The following is a 19,278-nucleotide window of genomic DNA, read 5'->3' as shown; positions in this document are numbered from 1 at the left end:
AATTTTATGATTAAAAAATCAAAATGTAAGGTGTTTCCCATTTTTTTTTTTTTTTTTTAAAGTGAGTTTCGATTCAAACGTGTTGGAGACAATTTTAATTAGAAATTTTCTAGACCTCTAACCCCTCCTCTTGAAAAATTTCTTTGAGATGAGAACTCCAAGACTCGAATCTGAGACCTTGAGTAAATTCACCCATGGGGTCCATATAGTGGATTTAAAAAATACCCCTGACCACTGGGGTTTAAGCCAGAGGTTAGGTGTTCCCCATCTAAAACCCCATATTCACTTCCCCCTTTCATCAATTATTATTTTCTTTTATTCTCAAAAGTCTATGATCTCGGCTTATAGTAGTTCTGTTACTTCTATCTCTCTATATATGTGTATAGGGATAACTGCAGAAAATAGTAAGCATCTTTCGATCAATTCACGAAAATAGCAGTGACCTTTAAAAGTTTTATTTTTGAGCAATGAACTTTCATTTATTCCCGAAAATAGTAACATTTGACACGCGTACATAATGACATGGACATTTTTTTGATTACGTGACATTATTTATAACTACAGAAAATAGCAGTGACCTTTAAAAGTTTTACTACTCTCATTTGTTATCGGATTACTACAACACCAACGGCGGCGGAGTTGGAGTTGAGAGGTGGTTTCTTCTCGATTTCTAAAACTAATTTAGAAACCGTCGGCGGTTTGTTCGAGTTCGAGTTAACCTCTGGACCTCCGCTATCTGGATCTATGTTATCTGTCAATAAACTATTCTTAAACGCCCAGATCCGTCCTATGAAACTCTCATCTCACTTTGAACATCCTCATGATATTCCTCCGGCTAAAATACTAATAGCAAATAAACACAAAAATACCTGAGGAACAACGATGACCAATACTTTTGTATCCATATTTGTGATACCAAACTCAATCCTTGATGCACAGACCACAAGTCAGAAATCATGTATATAGCACTAGCAGCAAGTTATAGCAAAAGAGAACATGTATAACACAACGAAAGCCTGCTTTCAAAGTCAAGAACAGATTTTGGTTCATTATATATCTATATTACAAAGATGGATCTGCTGCTTCTGGAGAAACAAATTAATGTACCCAGAAGAAAATTTTTTCCTCCCAACTAAAAATTGACATCATTATATAACAGGCAACATACACTCAAGACAAAATACATATAGCTTACATGAATAAATCTGAGTGATCTATTTTAGAAAAGATCACTAAACTAACAGGCTGCCTGCTTTAACAAATTGGACTCATCAGCATGAATAAGTCAGAGATATGAGAAACCGAAAAAACAAAAGCGATTATAGTTGTGTTTCTGTTTCATTTACGACGTCTATTGGTTACCATCTCTGGATTGCCTTTCCTCATCATGGCTGCAAATTCGTCGTAGTTTATTCTCCCGTCCTGCATGAATTTTCTTGGAACCATTAATAAAATGGCGGCTTAAATATTATCTTTCCAATGGAAAAAAGGCGTAAAAAAATTCAGCATAGGAGCTCATACACAATGGCATCAAAATCATTGGTAGCAATATGCATCGTTCTGTTAAGCCGGTTTGGTTTAATAATGATATATATATTCTCTGTAGCGTCAAACCATAAAGAGAACTATATATTGTTTAGAAGCAACTGCAACCTGGTTGACCGGCTTATGAAGGTACAACCTGGCCATATTACTGCGGTTTGGCCGGTGTATCAGGTTATATTTCATCTGAACTATGTGCATCTTTGATAACAGGAATGAAACCTTTTAAAAACTTTCCAAAAAGAATGAATCTACCAGTGGTTTTAGTAATACTTAAGAGTATGTTGTCTTCCTTAGAGTGAGGTGGCCAGGTGGGTGTACTTATATAACCTAACCTGGATAACAACTAGGTTAGAGATAAACAACTAGCTTTTAGCATTGGAACTTGGAAATTCCATGTGTTATGCACTTGAGCTCAAATGAGAACACTTAATTAAAATAAGAATGGTGAGAACACTTAAAAATTTCATTTTTGATGCATTATGAGCCTATAAACTTAACAAAGTTTATCCCAATGAGAATCTTCAATTTTCCAAAAAATAATAGAAATCTATATCGATGCATCCATGTATTAGTGCTTACTTGAGATGCCAAAAAAATATCAACTTTAGTGTTCTCACCTTTCTTACTTTAAAAGTAACACTTCTCATTTGAGCACTACCCCGGGTTCTATTATCTATAGATCTTAATTATTGGTTATTTGTTACAATCTCTATAATTTCTATTCAAGAACTAATTTATCCCTATCATTATGTACTGAGAATGAGATCTAGAGCCTAAAGGATATGATTGGTATGATTATGAGAGTACAAGAAAGAGCATACGTTATCAGTGTCAACTTCTGAAATAATCTCTTTAATTGTTTTCTCATCACCCATGTTGTACTTCTTTAAGGCATGCTCCAATTCTTCCACTGTTATATATCTGCATTAGCAAAATGACCGACAATGGTGAATGTACATAACCGACATGAAAATGTAAAATATAGTTTGAGTCGAAATGCAGACCCGCTATTGTCCTTGTCAAAGTATTCAAAGGCTTTATATAAGTGGTCTTCCCTTTCCACACGATTTAAATGCATCGTAGCAGAGATAAACTCAATATAGTCGATTGTTCCATTGCCATCAACATCAGCCTGAGAAAACAATAAGGTTATCAATATATATCCTTACATACATGTAGGTAATAAGTATAATTACGAAGATAGATGCAGCAGCTGGGCGTACCGCTTCCATTAATTGCCTCACTTCTGACTCAGAGAGCTTGGTTCCAAGTTTAGGAAGACCTGCTTTCAGTTCTTCATATGTTATGGTACCGCTGTTATCCGTATCCATGGACTTGAACATCTCTTTCAGGCCGATAATCTCTTCTTCGGAAAGATTTTCTGCAATTACCTAGATCACAAAAGTAGAAGACTACATCAGAATGAGGCAGCAATTTCGACCCATTACTTATGAATAAGTTGATTGGGTTTATGTTATATCTCTAACCGGTAATAAAAACATCGGTTTAATGGGTCGAAAGTTGTCCAGATTGTATTCACGATAGAGCAAAGTGCATTTAAGTAGTGAATTTTGTTGCCAATTAATTTTTGGTAGCATACTTAATTTGCATTCACCAAGAATTAAAGTTCAACAAAACGTATTTTATCATAATTATAAGCTAAACGGTTGTCAGGGGCCATGTCAGTGCTATGTCAGCTACACTTCAAAAAAACTCACTGTTAGCAAGTTTACCCACACGCCAGCTGCTGTATCATCAATATTAACAGAGTGACACCAGGAACCCCTTATTAATACTCTTTAAGGGCGGAGCCTCCACCCTCTTCTAATCATAGTTTCCAGCGATGGTGGAGGTATTTCTGTTGTGAATAATCATTTTTTTTTCACTCATAAAAAGGTTTTCGGAAATTCTAAATTAAGGTACCTTTAATTTAGAATATCCGAATACCTTTTTATGAGTGAAACAAAAATCATTATTACAACAGAAATAAGAGCATCCTTTTTCATGCAATTTACGCTTTGTAATACATAAAACCTTTTAACTTCACTCCAAATAATTTAATTATTACTAAAATGATATCACTTTTGTAATCACATTTGGCAGACTTAATAGTTAAATTAGAAAATCAAGCACTTCGGCGGAAAAGTGTCTGGCCCAACCTGATCTGTGCCAAGCACTACTGAACTGAATCCGTTATAAACCGTACTCAACCCGCTCATTTTCCCACGTCTAACCAGAAAGAAATATGCTAAACATGGTTTAAAAAAACAAAAAAAAACGACCGAGCAGTTGAGTTTAGAAAATATTGTTACCTTAAGTGCTACTTTTTTAAGTTTGTTCATTGCACGGAACTGTTTCATTCTTGTAAGCACAGCAATATCAATGGGCTTATCTGATGCATCACCGTCTTCTCTCATCCATGGATGGTCTACATCACAATTAAATGTAAAACTTAATGATAAAAAAAAATCCACATGACAAACAGCTTACTTTTATAGTTGTTACAAAAATAGACAAGTGGGTGCCTAATTGATATATCTGATCTTTATCAAGATTTCAAACTCACTTAGAACTTCAGCCGCAGTAAGCCTAGATTTAGGATCAGGCTGTAGCATCTTTTTGACAAGATCTTTAGCACTACTTGATATGCTTGGCCAAGGATCGGAAACAAAATCAAGATTCCCACGTAAAATCGCATCAAAAATGCTCTGTTCAGTTTCTGTGAAAAAAAGAAGAAAGAACATAATAACTTCAATAAGACTTGCTTCTTTTTTTAAGGTATATGAGTATATTGTTGAAATAAAACATGATTCAATTCGTAATATACACGTACCGTGAGATCCAGAGGAACCTGTAAACGCATTAAACATATTTGCCATTGATTTCGGGTTCCCAAAATAAGATGATTGATTTATGATGGAGTTATGAATTCTATTCTGATGAATTCAACAGAGAAGATGGACGAATTATTTGATATGGGGGGCTGTGTATTTCGTTGTGATTAACCCTAAATTAGGGTTAATTACTCTCTCTATATATAAGGAGAGTATTTTCATATTAAGTCCCTCTGGTGTTTAATTCGTGCCTCATTAGTCCTCTCAAGTCCAATCACCTAATGGGAAACCCTATAATATGTCTTTAAGAGTAAATACGTCCATCGAATATTTACTTAGACATAGGGATTTCATTATCGTCAATTATCATATCAGGAATGACACATGATCAGTGACGGTCACACTAACGTGGTTCCAACATATATGACTGGTATAGTTTTGTCTTCACCAAATAGGTAAAGAAAAAAAGCTTGAAAACTTTATAAATGAGAAGACTATTAATTATATAATAGAATTCATCAAAATCAATTTCAATAACGGTACCTCCCCAAAATGGCGGGACGCCACTGAGTAAGATATAGAGAATTACTCCTGCACTCCATATATCTGCCTCGGCACCATAATGCCTACGCAATACTTCAGGAGCTACATAATATGCACTCCCAACAAGGTCCTTGAAAACATCTCCTGCAACAAAAATTAACAGTATGTTCAGATTTTAAAAGACATAGTGAACGAGCTCATTGAAACATGAGACACTTGTATGCACCCCCAAGGGAAAATGTGACTTGATCTACAGTAGAAACTCCATAAATTAATAGTCATGGGACCACCTAAATATATTATAAAAAAGAGCAATTAATTAATCGAATATTAATTTGCACGCTATCCTCAAATTGGGACCTGTAAAGATTATTTCAAAGAGTTTATTAATTAATCGAGTATTAGTATATTGAGTTGCTACTGTATTGAAAAAAGATAATTACAAATAAATTACAGTAAAACCTCAACAAAAAAAAAAACTCGAAATGAACTCTCTAAGATGATAGTAATTTTTCCAGCACCCACCGAGGCCTGTTAAAATAAGCATCACTATCCATATATTATAGGATAACATATAACATATCTCGGTAAGATCCTTATATCACGTTGACCAATCAAGATCCTATAATTACAAACATAGCTAGGACTATTTAATGAATATAAAAATTGAAAAGTACAATTCAATAATTCCTATGTATATATAATTCTTATCTGCACAACAGAATGCACTCTATAATATACTAAATAAATAGAATTATCGATATATTAATGTTTTCCAATGTCCCAACAACATTAACTCATAATGGCTTTACAACAAAGTTTTTGTAACTCTACATCCTCCTTAGATGGTGGTCAAGTGAGCACTCGATCAAGTTCGTTGGTGTATAATTTGAGATGTACTCCCAGATAGAAATCTCAATACGTATGATTCTTTTAAACCTTACTAACTTTGCAAGATATTTAGGTGGTGTCTGCTTGAAGGGAATGGGTCCATGGGTATGATCCACTATATAAGTGTTTGGTTAATAAGTACAGGTTTCAAATTTATATTGGGAGCCAAAATGTTGGCATCTGTAAAATATTATTATGCATATCTGTATTCGTGTAAGATAGCTAGGTCGGTTTAGCTAGACTTGGATACATAGGAACAGGTTTTTGGTTAACTTGGAACCCAAGGTTAAAACCATATTACTGTTTTCCTGATTAAAATAGGGCTTAGACAGTTAGACTATTGCAATTAGATTAAGAGTAGGATTCTGGCAGGTGCCCCCTCCCCCTTTTTTTCTTCTATATATAGAAAACATACCATTAAAAGAATAATAATCTTAATCTTGGATGATACACAAGAATTCGGATATTTCTTTTTCTCCTGTCTCTTGGTTTCATTTTTTCTTCTACCTGTTTTTACTTCCTTGTGTTCGAATAAGAAGCAAGGGTGTGTTAGGGTATTGAAGTTGAATACAAGCAATATAAAGGCGGTGCTTTGATCAGCTCATAAAACTGTGTTTAGTTTCTTTTCTTGTTCGAACTTAGCAGCAGAAAGTATAAAGGCTTCTTGGATTTTCGTACTGTTGGTATAGTGTCAACAGGAAATCACAGCGGCCCTTCTGGAAGGTTTGTCAGTGAAGGAGAAGTCAGACATGCTTGCAAAAGCATGCAGTGCTCGAGGGCAATCATACTATGTCTTGGTGATTGGATTTTAAGAGAGGTTGTGAGAGAGACATTGACAGTGGAAATGTGGGCGAAGTTGCAGAGCTTGAACAATGCGAAATCGTTGGCAAACCGGTTATATTTGAAGAAGACGTGTACACGTGTTATATGAATGCAGGTGAGAAGCTGAGAGAGATCATATAGACAACTATGACAATTTATGACAAGTTCATTTTAGACTTGAAGAATATTGGTATCGAAAATTAAGAAGAGGATCGCGCTCTTTATCTACTAATTTTGCCTCTATCCTATGGCCACTTTGTTGACACGCTGTTGTATGGGCATGTGAAGCTAGCCATGGAGGATGTTCTTGCATCTATGAATTTAAAGAATCTGGGTAGGGGAACAAGGAAGATAGCGGGGATACATTGGTTGCTCGGGACAAGGTGGAGCATCGAAATAGGTATCGATCTGGTAGCAACTCGAGGCAAATTTGCTCATATAGGTGTGTTTGGGTTTCTTAGACAAGTTTCCAATATTCTCATATCAGAACTAGTTCTAGCTCATCCTGTGCCGTCAACTTTAAAGCCATATACACCAAAATGTGTCCAACTTATCACAAATTGCTATTGTGTGTGACTCAATATCATAATTTCAAACCTTCTTTAGTGTTATCCCATGACCTCTTCATCAAGTACGCAGTAATTTCATTAACGCCTTGTGATAAATTTTACTGACATGGTAGCCATATAATTGGCCATATCATCATGCTAGATACATTCAATAGCAACAATTTCACCTCGATACACAAAATAAAAAGTCTTGAAGCATGACACACCCAACAACACCACTTAAAAATTCCGATATATTTTTTTGCTACGCTTACACCTAAACTTATTCCTAATCCGCCTCACAAACTTCCTACTCATCCTATTCTTCCACTTCCCCTAAAAAAAAGTTATCAATTAATCAAATGACAATACTCGATATCGAATCAAAACACCAACACATATTGCAATAAAATCACCCTATGGGGACCTACATTGTAATTAACTAACAAAATATAATCAAATAACTACTCCGAAAACCACAAACACACAATACCTGGCTTAAAAAACACGGAAAGGCCGAAATCGGTGGCTTTCAAAGGCGAATCTTCATCATTACTCAACAACAAAAAGTTCTCAGGCTTCAAATCTCTATGAAAAACTCCCATAGTATGACAATTATGAACCACAGTAACAATCTGCCTACACAAATTAGCCGCGGCTCGTTCCGAATAATGTCCTTTGGCAATAATCCGATCAAAAAGCTCACCGCCGGCACACAGTTCCATTACTAAATTAACTGAATGTTTATCTTCATAAGCACCTTTTAATTCAACTATATTTCTATGACCTGTCAAATGATGCATTATCTGTACCTCACGTCTTACGTCATCTATATCATCTTTGTTGATCAGCTTACGCATCGCGATTGACTTGCACGCGAACTGTTGGCGCGTGGCTTTCTGTGTGACGAGATGTGTGACTCCGAACTGACCGCGGCCGAGTTCTCGGCCGATGACGTAGGTGTTGCGGACGTCTGCTATTGGCCGGCCGAGGACACGGCCGACAGGTGATGGTGGTGAATGACGTGGCGGTGCTGGCTCTGATGCGGTTAGGATTGTTAGGCCGTTAGGTTGAGACGGTTTTGGTGGTGGTTGTTGTCGTTCTTGAGGTGGTTGTTGTTGTTGTTCTTGAGGTGGTTGTTGTTGTGGTGGCGGAGTGGTGGTGGTCGGAATCCCGTTGCAGTTTCCCATTTTTTTGGGTGGTTTAGAGTCAAGAAAAGAAAAGAAAAAGGTGAGATTAGAGTCAAGGCTTTTAATTAAAAAAGCATGGGTGTTTTCGTGAGATATGTGATTTGTAAGAAGAACATGTGATGTGGGTAATTACGAAAAGGGGTTTGGACTTTAGATATAGAGATATCCATTTGACAAATTATAAACGTGTCCATAATTTTTATTTATTTATTTATTGTTATTATTGTTATTATAATATATTATTTAAAATAATATTAATGATAAAAAGTTAACAAATTTATAATAACCATATCACGTTATTACATACATAAACATACCTGGTTAGCAAAATAATGACAATCAAAGTGTGACTCTGATGATAATTATGATTGCACTGGCCGAAAAAACATACAAATTAAAATATAAATGACACTATAATTACAATAGTTTTTAAGAACTAGAAAACATAAGTAACACTTACTATTTCTTTCACGGATTATGGTTCTAAAACAACATTTATGATGATGTATGGTAAGTAAAGACTAAGATGGTGACAGTTTTAATCTCTATGTAAGATATATGTTTCGGGTTCTAATTAAAGTGGAAAAAAGGTTTCAAAACATTTTAGTTTTGTAAATAGTTTAGGATTATCAAACCCTTAAATAATAATCCATAATACTTTTAATCAAATAATTTACAACATAGATTATCAAACCCTTAAATAATAGTCATACTAACTCCTTTTACATCAATTAATTTTGTATACACCACCACATCATCACCACGCCCATCACCGCCACTACAACCATCGTCATTGCATTGTACAGACGTTAGTCTATTTTTTCTTAAATAAAAACATACGAACTTAATCATCATTCTAGCGGTATAATTGGTGTTGTTTTAAAAATGGGAAATAATAAAAATCCTCTTAATATATAGCCTAATAATCTTCCTAAAAATCTTAAATCAAGACAACTGTAATTCACTCGTTTTATCTCTCAATCTCATTCTTTGAATCCACCAAGCATCATCATCAAATAATTAAAAAGATTTTTAAGAAGATTGGTTAGAAGGATTGATCATTTGCTATTAAAAATAAATCCATGTGTGCAATTAATTTTACATCATGCGTTTCACTTAAATTAAAAGAATGTTATGTTAGCAATTAAAAATGGGCTCGATGGCAAGTGGTATGATTTAATGGAAAATAAAATATTTGATCATTTTCATTAAAAATATTAAACGCCTTGTAATTATAGACCAAATATTAAACTAATTAATATATATACATTTCAAATCCAGGGTAGTCCCTAAGGAACTTTAGGCTTAAGACGAGCCAAAAGAAAAAGGCATAGGCTAAGAGTAATGAATTTGACCCAACAATGTAATAACCAATATATGTTCGCACTTAACATTTTAATCACCCAATCAAAATGCGTATAGTTAACTATCAAATATAGTGATACTATATGTCTATATATAACATATAATAATATGTGTATGTATAATTTACATATATATATATAAATTTAAAAGACGGGGCTTTATACGGTCGCCCATCTCGTCCCACGCCTAGGCCCCTGTGTTCAAATTCATCAAGCATGTGCTTTGAAAATGCATATTTATTCCCACTCATAAACTAAATCGATAGTCATTCTAAATTTAAAATCAAACACCCTTAGTTCTAGATAATATTTATACCCCTAACTTTAAGTAATTAAAAACCTAATAGGTCTAAAATGCCCCTCAACTTAATACATCTTTCAATACCTACATTTATAGTTGGACTAAACTACCCTTATGAAAACTTTACACCCCCAATTCTATCTTCCAAATCTATCTCTATCACACACACAAAAAACCCTAGCTTTCTCAGGCGATCGTTTCCCCCCAAGTCGTAACAACGCGCGGGCACAAGGCTAGTTTTGTTTATAACATCCAATATTTAAAGTTATAATAGTTCGCTTTTTTGTATTAAACTATAAAAATAAGGTTAAGTATACTATTAACACAATGGTAAATTGCATACAAAGATAACATACTAGATTAATTTCCCGTATAATACATGAGATAAACATATTAAGTTTTCATGATAACATAATTATTAACTAAATATTAAATATGTTTAAATATGATGAGATTATTATTGAAATAAATACTTTGTACCAAATATTGTTAGTAAAGTATGCATGTTATATTTTTGTATAGTAATGGTCTAATATTAATAAAATTACTATTTGTTGAATAATAATTATATTATTATTTGAAAATGGTTTTATTGCATATGATTTGTGAGATCTGTTTGTTATATATTTGTAAAGTTCGATGTAAAATTAAATACAATTAATACATGTTTATATAATATAATAATAAAATGATGGAAAAATATATTATCTTCTTATTTGTATAAAATCATATATCAAATTGTAAATTTTAAACTACAATATGTATCTATCTAATAAGGTCACATGACATTCATAATAAAGTTTACATAAATTATGTCATCTTCCTCTTACTTTTAATTCCCATATATATACATATACATAAACTTTTATGAATTTTAATACAATTTATTTACTAATTTTAAATATATAAAATACGAGTAATTAATTACCCAAAATATGATTTTAAATCCAGATACTATTTTAAATATGATTTAAAAAAAAAAGGATAATGCCCGAGGCCAAAAAAGAACTTATGGTAAAATATCCAAAAAATAAATAAAAGTACCCACGTAAAGAAAACATGAAACAAATTAATATTTTGATATATGTGTTACATTTTAATGATTAACTCTATTTATAAAATAACTTTTTCTTTATATAACTGTGTTTTTTTCATTTTTGTTTTTTGTTATTTATTTTTTACTTTTATTTTGAAAGCCATGATAACTTAGCAGATTAAAAAATATATATAAATCTAACACTTATTTTGAGATACATTAAATAATGTATACTTTTTAATCCGTTGTATTAGTAATGCTTAACAATAAAATTTAATTTTGGTCATATGATTTATAAAGTTAATGGGTATATTATTTTATTTTGTTTGAAAATGTTTATTTTACAACCATGTAGTTATATATTTCAAAATTGAGTCATCATGCTTTTATTTTTTTAAGTCTCATGATATATATAGATAAAACGTTAGTTGGTAAGGTCTTTGGCTTTGAAAGAACCCACTTACATTCGAATCCACTTTTCAAATTTATTGGGTGGATTAATTGAAAGTTTTTTGGAAATTTATGTGTTCCATCTCAGGTTTTCGTATAATTAAAAAATAGTGATAGAATAGTATGTTGTTAAAAAAAATAACTATTTCCAAAGTAATAAAAATTAAATTCACCTCACGTAAATTAGGTACATCAAACAAATGAATATTTTTGAAATGTATGTCTCTTTTGAAAGTCATGATAATCTAATAGTTATATAAAAATAACCTAAGAGGGAAAAAAAATGTAATAAAAAAATTATAATAAATGATTAGGGTTTGTAGAATTTTGCCTAACTTAGTTTTTCAATACGTGGATTTATATATAAATTTGGTTCATTAGTCTTTCATAAGCTTGGACATAATTCTTGTCATTGAGATTTGAAGGATTTACATATTATTATCTATTTATGATATATTATAATAATTAAGAAAAGTATATTTAAAAATTATAATTTACACTATTTTGTTTTCCAACACTAATTTACACTTTTCATAATTAATATTTCTTTAAAAAAGATATATTATTTATTTATTGTATATTATAATAATTAAAAAGGGTATATTTAAAAATTATAATATTTTCATTCGATAAAGATGATAGAATTAAATTTAATCCAATAATATTAAATCAAATATAGAATTCATCAAATAAAATAAAAACGACTATCATTACCTATTCCTAGCCACCTATAATTCAATCGGTAGATACATTATTATCATTGTGCTTTCTTAGTCGGCCCATTAAATACGTCCTAGTCCTTCCATTCATTTCAGGTTTCGGGTATGAACGACGATTAAACAAAAGTGCTAACCAATTAAGAACATATAACTAAGAAATTGATAGACAACAAGTATTTATCCCAACATAATGAATCTGATTCAAATTATCAAATACATCAATACATCATATCTAGTTCTTTAATTTATGGGTGTTTGGTTGGGGGTATTTAGGGGTGAGAAATGACTAACATAATGGATAATTATGCTTGATTGGAAAAAAAATGGTTAATGAATAAACTAAAAAAAAAAAAAGAAAAGTAAATGGTTGGGAACCCTCTGGTCCCATGTACCGTTTTGGTACCCAGAGCACACACTGCATATAATTCATGCCCGGTGACTCACTATTCTCACACACGAGTCACTAAATATAGTTTCTCCTCTTGCCTTTAACAAGATTTGAACATGTGACTTGCAACCTTAATCTGTAGGCTCATGTGGTCACATGGTGGCGGTACCAGTTGATCTATGATCAATTGGTTAATGAATACTAAAATTAGGCATTGAGCCATTATAGACTAAATTGGGGATAATAACTATCATTACCAACATTTAAAAAAAAAAATAAAAAATAAAAAAAAAATACACATCATGCGGCTCTCCCCACGGCATGTCCCGGAAATTTCTCCTTCTCAAACTATTAATGTAGTTACCAGAATAGCAGTATAGCACATTGCTTTAAATATTTTAATAATATTAATATTAATTTGGACATTGTTAATGTTGATATACCGATATATATAAAAACTAGATTACATCTCGCGTAATACGCGGATAGACATATTTATAACTCTTATAAAAAATAGTTAACCAAACATTTTAAAGCCCTCTTGCAATCTAAAACTAATTTAAAAAATTGCCACATAAGATTTTATCCTATGTGTCAACTCCATATTTTTCTTTAAATAAACTATATATTTAGAAAACAAATAAACGTATATATGTTAAAATAAATAAATAAATATATATATATATTGTAAGAATCTAAGATCTTCTCATTAGATAAAATGATATATTTTTTTTAGTTTAAAAAACCACGTTTATACCTAATGATATTTCATTATCTTTTTTATTCAACATTTATATGAGGTTCCTTTCGTTTTTTTATGGTGATTATATGAAAGTTTGCTCAGACCGTTGGTTAGTTGGAATTCTCATCGCATTAATCATTAGTGGCAATATTTAAAGTTTATAAGCTTTTTTATTACCACTAAATTATATCCATCTTATATGAGTTAAGAGCTTTGTATAATATCATAACTTTCTGAAAGAGTTATGTTAATTCTTTCGTTTATATCACTATGGAAATTATGTACAATTTTTGGTTTAATTCTTTTATTTTTTTTTGAATTTATGATAATGGTTAATATAATCTTTTTTTTCTTTTGTTTTTTAACAATACAATTTTTCATTGTGATGATGAGAAAAATATTATGATGGTAGACGAAGAGTTAGTTCAAAACAAGTGTATATAACAATTAGTTTAATGATTGGATAATGAATACGTTATTGCTAATTTAATTAAGTGAAACTAAATAGATTGTTCGTCCATATGTTTTTTTTACGATCATTATTGATCCATTCCATTAACACATTTGTTCACATATTAAGCGTTTCATTAAATGTTTTTTTAAGCAAGTTTAACTCAAATCTCACTTTATTGAGCACCTTTTTAAAGCAGCCGCACATCGTGCGGGTAAAAAAATCCTAGTATAATTAATAAAATATTAATGTTTCATGTTATCATAAATTGACAAATTGTAAATAAAAGCTGTTGAAAAGCAATAATGTTATATCTGCTTACATATAATTAAATGAGTTTAAGTATATATAGAAAAAGAATTGGCATGATGTAGATAAAAAAAAAAGAGAGATTTTAATGATCAATTCTCTATATACCCAATCTTCATATGTTTCAAGTATAAGTTTCAAGTTTGATGCATCATTATGAAGATGATGAAAGATTTAAGAGATTTGTAAGTTTCTAAAGTTTGTAATTATATTTACTTGTCTCATCTTTATTTGCATCTTAGAGTTTTACATGAAACAAAAAAAATACTATTAATATATCTAATTTCATATATAGAATCTAAGTACTAGTGGTGAGAAAAAACCAAATCAAAAACCAAAAAACTGAATAATTCGAAGACAAAAAACCAAAAACCGAAAAATCAATAGTTCTTGTTTTGATTTTGTGAAAAAGAAAGTTATGATTCAGTTTTGGATTCATATAAAAAACCGAACCAACCAACCCGAAACAAAAATATATATTGTTTATTTTAATTTATATTTGTACTATTTTATTAATTTAACAAACATAAATAAAAGATCTTGAAAAATGGTGATGTTGTCATTTTTATAACATTATCTTTTGAGTATTTGAAATATCTTTTATTAAATTAAATATCATGGATATTAACGATGTAAAATTAAATTACTTGTTCATTAATTTTTTTACACCTTTTTAAGCATTTTTCTTTAAGACATCCTTTTGTTTTTGAATCAACCAATAAATTTATCAATGATACGCCATGTGCGAACTACATATTATGTAGAAGGCATTGTTTTTGCAATGGCTTTTGTGAAGCATAGATATAAAAGTTATAACTATAACCAATATTTATTACGTTAACCAATATTTATTACGTTATTTAATAAAAAGATACATAAAGGCATAATTTGAAATAACAATAAAAAAGTTGAAAAACTAATTTTAAAAAAGATAATATAAATATTAGGAATTATTTTCTATTATTATATTATTAAATTAATTAATTTCTATAATTATAAAATGCAGACAATTACTTTCCATAGTTAATAACCATATTTGAATTTATTAAATCAAAAATTAAATCTAACAAAGTTATAAAAGGTATATGACATCATCAATTTGATCTAATGGTTCTAATTAAAAGTTGAGCTTTATCTAAAAGTCCAAACTTCTCTATTTTTGAATTAAGGTTAATTACTTATTTAAAATGGGACGGAGGGAGTATTATATTTATTTAATTAACTTTAATACAATATATATGTTGGTAAAATAAACCGACTTAACCAAGCAACATCAAAGGTAATGAAATACCCAATGTCATTCTTAGCATTTCCTTTGTCTTTCTCATTTTCATTCCTCTAATTCAACCAAGCACCCCCTCAGTTTTTTTCCCCTTTCTTAATCATGTTACCTATACTGGATGTAATAATGTACCAATTTATTTATTCTAACTAAAAAAGTATAGACGGCAGAATAATCTATGTCCAAGCACCTAATGAACAACTAATAAGCGGAAGCATAAGCTTAAGCGAATGCGAAGTTTACAAAAGAATGTGTCAAAGCAACTAATGAACAATGACAAAGTCACAGAGCGGAAGTATAAGCTTAAGCGAATGAGAGGTAAAATCAAGTAACTTTATTCATGGATTAGTATTTTCTTCGGGTATTATTATGTATAGTCTATAAGAAGTTATCATATGTCAAGTTTACCAACAAAAGAGAAACAAAGATAAAAAAAAGAAAAAAAGAAAAAAAAGAAAAAGAAAAAGATGATTTATATACTTGTAGAAAATTAAGAACACCCAAAACGAACAAATGCGTTTGCCGGGAGTCGAACCCGGGTCTATTGCTTGGAAGGCAATTATCCTAACCGTTGGACTACAAACGCTTGGTGTTTGAATTGCTTAATAATCAACATAAATAGGCTCTTAATAAATAAGTTTCTGTTTCACATGATCACGATTACCCATTATCTAGAGCCATTAGGATAATGAGTATTATGTGCTTCAACATCACTTTCACGGCACTCTAAAGCGTGGGATAAAACCTTTCTGTTCTAGCAAAGTAACTTTTACCACCAATGTAGCTTAACATGATTAATTACCAAGTTACCATATTTTGTGACCAATTACACGTAGATGTCACACAAGATAAGCGAGCGAACTGCTTTCCTTTAAGAGGTAGCATGAAATGAAAAGCTTGCAATTGATATGAAATTGGTAGACAATTGGATTAATAGAAGTGGAAACAAGTTAAGCTTTTCTTTTAACAAGTTGTTTGAATTTCCGCTTGTTTGAGTTGAATACGAGCAAAATAGTTTTAGAACTTGAGTCAAGCTCCAACAGAACATACTACATGATTAGTTTCACGAGTAAGCTTAAAAAATTAATATTCAGATTGATTTGTCTTAAAGCTCATTAATTTACTTATTTCAGATCAAGAAAGCCGGTCCATAGCCACGAGTCAAACGAGCACAACAAGATTAGATTATTTGAGCTCAAATTTAGGCTATTAAACGAGTCTATATAGCTCGAGCTTTATATAGGAGTTAATTAGATTTTAACATATAGTTAGTTAGAAAAAACTAAAAATACATATAGTAAGACAAATTTGAAAGGTTATCGAGCTCGAGCTAAGCCAAAATTCTTTCTATTCGACTCAACTCAACTCGTTTACACTCTTTCGTTTACACCCTAGGATGTTACAGAGGATGACATAAGAGTAAAATTACATGCATAATTGTGACTGACATAACTCTATCCGGAACAAGAATGTGAGAAAATACAATCAATTTCATCGAACCTGATTGATCTGGATCAGTGGATTGTAGCATCATATTCTAAGTTTTAAAGATAGTTCTTTTTATTTCGGGATTAGTTTCCTGAAATGTAACTATCTTTGACCGAATGTCTATAGTAGGAAAAAACTAAAGTTATGTGTATTGTATGTAAGTAACTCGAAAAAATGTTTATTGTATGTAAGAAAACATACGTGGCAACCATATACAGGTGCCACTTGTCAGCTTTTAATTGGTTGAAACGAAATTCTTACATACAACGGTATGGGGTTCGAGACAAAGAAAGATCAAGGCAGCATATCAGCTTTTCCTTTATACTTTACTTGGATATGTTTTTATGCTATTAGCTTTCTTCTCTTATATATGATATTTTTTCCTACGAAAACTTTTTTTATGCGCATCGCTTTAGCGAAGGCAAAGCCAGTTTCTTATTTCGAGTTGTTTCCCTACAATACACACAACTTTAGTTATTTCCTACTATAGACATTCTTTCAAAGTTTTTTACATTCCAAGAAACTAATCGCTTTTATTTACGTATCAAAAAGCTGACTTCCAACAACATGAATCAGATTATAGCCTTTGGATAAAGATTTTCGGATATTTACACTCACATGTCAAATAAACTCTCTAACATCGGAAGCTACTTTTTCCTTTGTCATATAAACTCTTACTCCACAACCTGGCTACACATTTGGTCATCTAGCCACAACGTTTGGTCTATGCATGCTTACATGACCTGTCAGCACCTCAACGGGATTAGTTATGGATGACCACATGATTTTTAACTAGATAAGTTTGATCAATCGAGTAATGTACTACTGTGTATATACAATGGGTCGGGTCTTGTCAGGTTGTATGAATCCACATACATTGTCAGTCATTTCAAGTTATTTTTATTCAAGAGTATGAAATCAAGATTTTAGTAGACTTCTCAATTTCTTTTCCAACCCATGATTCTTTTTTTAAGATAAGTAAAACACTACCCAAATCGACCAGGTATATAGGTAGCATTTGCCACCTCTACTTTAGCACTTTATTATGATACACACTTTTTCAAGGAAAGCAAGTGAACATGACAAAATCTAGTCCAGACAATAAGCCCCATATTCCCTAAGTTTCAAGTCTAGAGAAAGAACACGTCAAAGATATCAATAGCTTATTGTTATATATCAACCTTAATTTCCTTTTGTGGGGTGGTTCCCGTAGGGAGCCTAGGAGACTTGATTCCCATGGGTAAATACTTACTTCGACTTCCCAACCGCTGCTAAGAAACATTGGGGCCTTTATGAATGAAGTATAAGTTCCTGACACAAAGACGCATCATATATTGTTCTAGCCAGTGATCATTTGGAAGATCACTTCCTCCACTTGCCTAAGATTAGAAAGGATATCTCACCGTATTTGTTCCATTTGTTCGTCCTCACTTGGGTAGCTATTACGGGTTGGATGTCTAATTGTGCGGGCGGTAAGGATCAAATCTTGTCTGGTTGTATATGCTTTACATGCTTCGATGTTTATATGTTTTTCCTTTTCCACATATGATTTTATTCTTGCATATTCCCACACACTTTGCACATGCACACACAATTTACTTTCACATTCTCTGGTTGGAGGTCATTTTCATAGGGCTAAGATAGTCTACATCCCTTTCCCCCACCCTACTCATGATGGGATTGGGTACTGTTGTTACTTATTGTCAAAAGCTGCTTTCGTGGAAGAATTACTTTCCCGAAAGGATAACAAACATAAATATAAAGTAGGGATAAGTGCCCCAAAATGCATGTAACTAAGACCGAAAAGTTATAGTGTGCACGAACTATTCGGAACCTTTATTGTATGCACGAACTTTGTAAAAATGTTCAAATTATGTAACATGGTAAACCTGACACCTCATATGAGTTGCCACGTGCAAATTTTTGATTGGTCAATCAAAGTTAGTTACATAACTTGAACATTTTTACAAAGTTCGTGCATACAATAGAGGTTCTGAAAAGCTCATGCACCCTATAACTTTCCGATCTTAGTTATCTACAATTCCACGCACTTATCCCTATAAAGTACCTCAAACACTCCGAGCAAGTCCTCGAACATATGCAACCAATCCACCATCTGATCAAATTACCAGAAAAAGAATTGAACAGATTGGAAAGTATGCATAAAACGAGAGGACCCCAAAATATAATCTATACATAAGCAGCCAATGGTGATAAAGAAATCCACCGCTGAAGAAAATTGATGAAGACATATTGGGTTAAACTAGAAAAGGTTTAGGCATGCCGAGATATAATAGAACCAGTCAGAAAACTTGTATAAACCATGTGGTCTGTATTTACTTTAGTCCATCACATTTATTTCTCGTCGAAATGTT

At 31.7% G+C, this 19,278-nt stretch overlaps 1 protein-coding gene and 1 non-coding gene across 2 annotated transcripts; both read right to left on the bottom strand.

Moving 5' to 3' along the window:
- Nucleotides 1-1,020: 1,020 nt before the first annotated feature.
- Nucleotides 1,021-8,459, bottom strand: LOC122580700 (calcium-dependent protein kinase 1-like). The gene is made up of 8 exons (XM_043752956.1): nucleotides 7,677-8,459; nucleotides 4,923-5,066; nucleotides 4,112-4,264; nucleotides 3,858-3,973; nucleotides 2,769-2,936; nucleotides 2,550-2,677; nucleotides 2,367-2,466; nucleotides 1,021-1,422 (listed from the first exon to the last, which is right to left on the bottom strand). Exons 1-8 carry the CDS (start codon nucleotides 8,371-8,373, stop codon nucleotides 1,339-1,341), a joined length of 1,590 nt encoding a protein of 529 aa, XP_043608891.1. The 5' UTR covers nucleotides 8,374-8,459; the 3' UTR covers nucleotides 1,021-1,338.
- A 7,470-nt stretch (nucleotides 8,460-15,929) lies between these two features.
- Nucleotides 15,930-16,001, bottom strand: TRNAG-UCC. Its single transcript has one exon. It is a non-coding gene; the product is annotated as a tRNA-Gly (tRNA).
- Nucleotides 16,002-19,278: the final 3,277 nt, after the last annotated feature.

Source organism: Erigeron canadensis, chromosome 1 (assembly GCF_010389155.1).
Source record: "Erigeron canadensis isolate Cc75 chromosome 1, C_canadensis_v1, whole genome shotgun sequence".
NCBI classification, from domain to species: domain Eukaryota; kingdom Viridiplantae; phylum Streptophyta; class Magnoliopsida; order Asterales; family Asteraceae; genus Erigeron; species Erigeron canadensis.
This window is presented reverse-complemented; position numbering and strand designations above follow the sequence as displayed.